Below are 1,063 nucleotides of genomic sequence, written 5' to 3' on the forward strand. Positions count from 1 at the left end.
CACCTTCCGTATCTACGCTTCTTCCCCTCCGCTTCTTTACCCTCATTCTACCTCCGGGCCCCCGCCTATCTTTCCCCCTTTTTCTTTCGCACGACGAGGAGCATCGTTTCATCATTCTTCGTCGCCCAAATGTTCGTCAATGAGAACCACCTGACGTCGAAAATATAACTGAAGTGTGCAACCATACGTGATAAGTTGATCGCGATATGATGAAGTAGCAACAGCTACGGTCGACGACCAACCATCTCTCTTCTCTCTCTCTCTCTCTCTCTCTCTCTCTATCTCTCTCTCTCTCTCTTCAGTTTCTCCTCACTGGCAGGCACTAGGCAACTCCGTCTCTTTCTCTCTCACCCCCTCCTCCTCCGTGGGCAACCTCACCTCACCTCAGTTCTGTCAGCGTTGTACACTCTCTCTCTCTCAGTCTTAAAAGCTTCGCAGCAAAAGGTGGTGTCCGTGGCATATAGCTGCCGACGGTGGACGGGACCCGCGTAGTTGAGTGGAAATTTTGTTTTTTTCTTTCTTTTTAGTCGTATTTTCGGTGGCATTCGTGGGTGGTGGTGGATCATCCGAGTGTCATTCGCCATACGGTGAGGATGGCAATAAAGACGTCGTTATGCACTTAAGGAGACTTGGGGAGAACTTCGTGATTGCCCCAGAACGACTCCAAAGTGACTCGAGGATAAACTTCAAGAGGTTCGAGGCCAGACAGATATCGTCTTCTCCTGCCGCCCGTGGAGGACGTACTCCGCTAGAAGTGAGTATTTGTTTGTTTGTTTGTTCGGTTTGCTTGCGTTTTTGGAGGACGACTATTTCTTGAAAGGTGACAAATGCCTTTTTTTTTTTTTTTTTAAGTATAATAACGTCTTATCTCCTCATGATGGAGATCGATGAGATGGGACGAGATTTCCTAACACGGAACATACACAGACAAGCCACAGATCAACAAGAAGCCTTTTCTGTGCTTTCTTTGGCTGGCCGCGGGTGTTCCCGGGTAGATTGCCCTATATACCGCCAACCGACTTAGTGATGTCTATTAACTCTAACCAAAAAATTGACTGGTAAG

General features: G+C 47.8%; 1 protein-coding gene across 1 annotated transcript in view; it reads left to right on the forward strand.

The window, feature by feature from the left end:
• The first annotated feature begins 404 nt into the window (after positions 1 to 404).
• LOC135222645 (uncharacterized) overlaps positions 405 to 1,063 on the forward strand; it is a 416,064-nt gene continuing 415,405 nt past the window's right edge. The window contains 1 exon segment of the mRNA XM_064260784.1: positions 405 to 754. Within this exon segment, the coding sequence (XP_064116854.1) occupies positions 614 to 754 (141 nt within the window). The 5' untranslated portion in view covers positions 405 to 613.

This window comes from Macrobrachium nipponense, chromosome 8, assembly GCF_015104395.2.
Source record: "Macrobrachium nipponense isolate FS-2020 chromosome 8, ASM1510439v2, whole genome shotgun sequence".
Lineage (NCBI taxonomy): Eukaryota > Metazoa > Arthropoda > Malacostraca > Decapoda > Palaemonidae > Macrobrachium > Macrobrachium nipponense.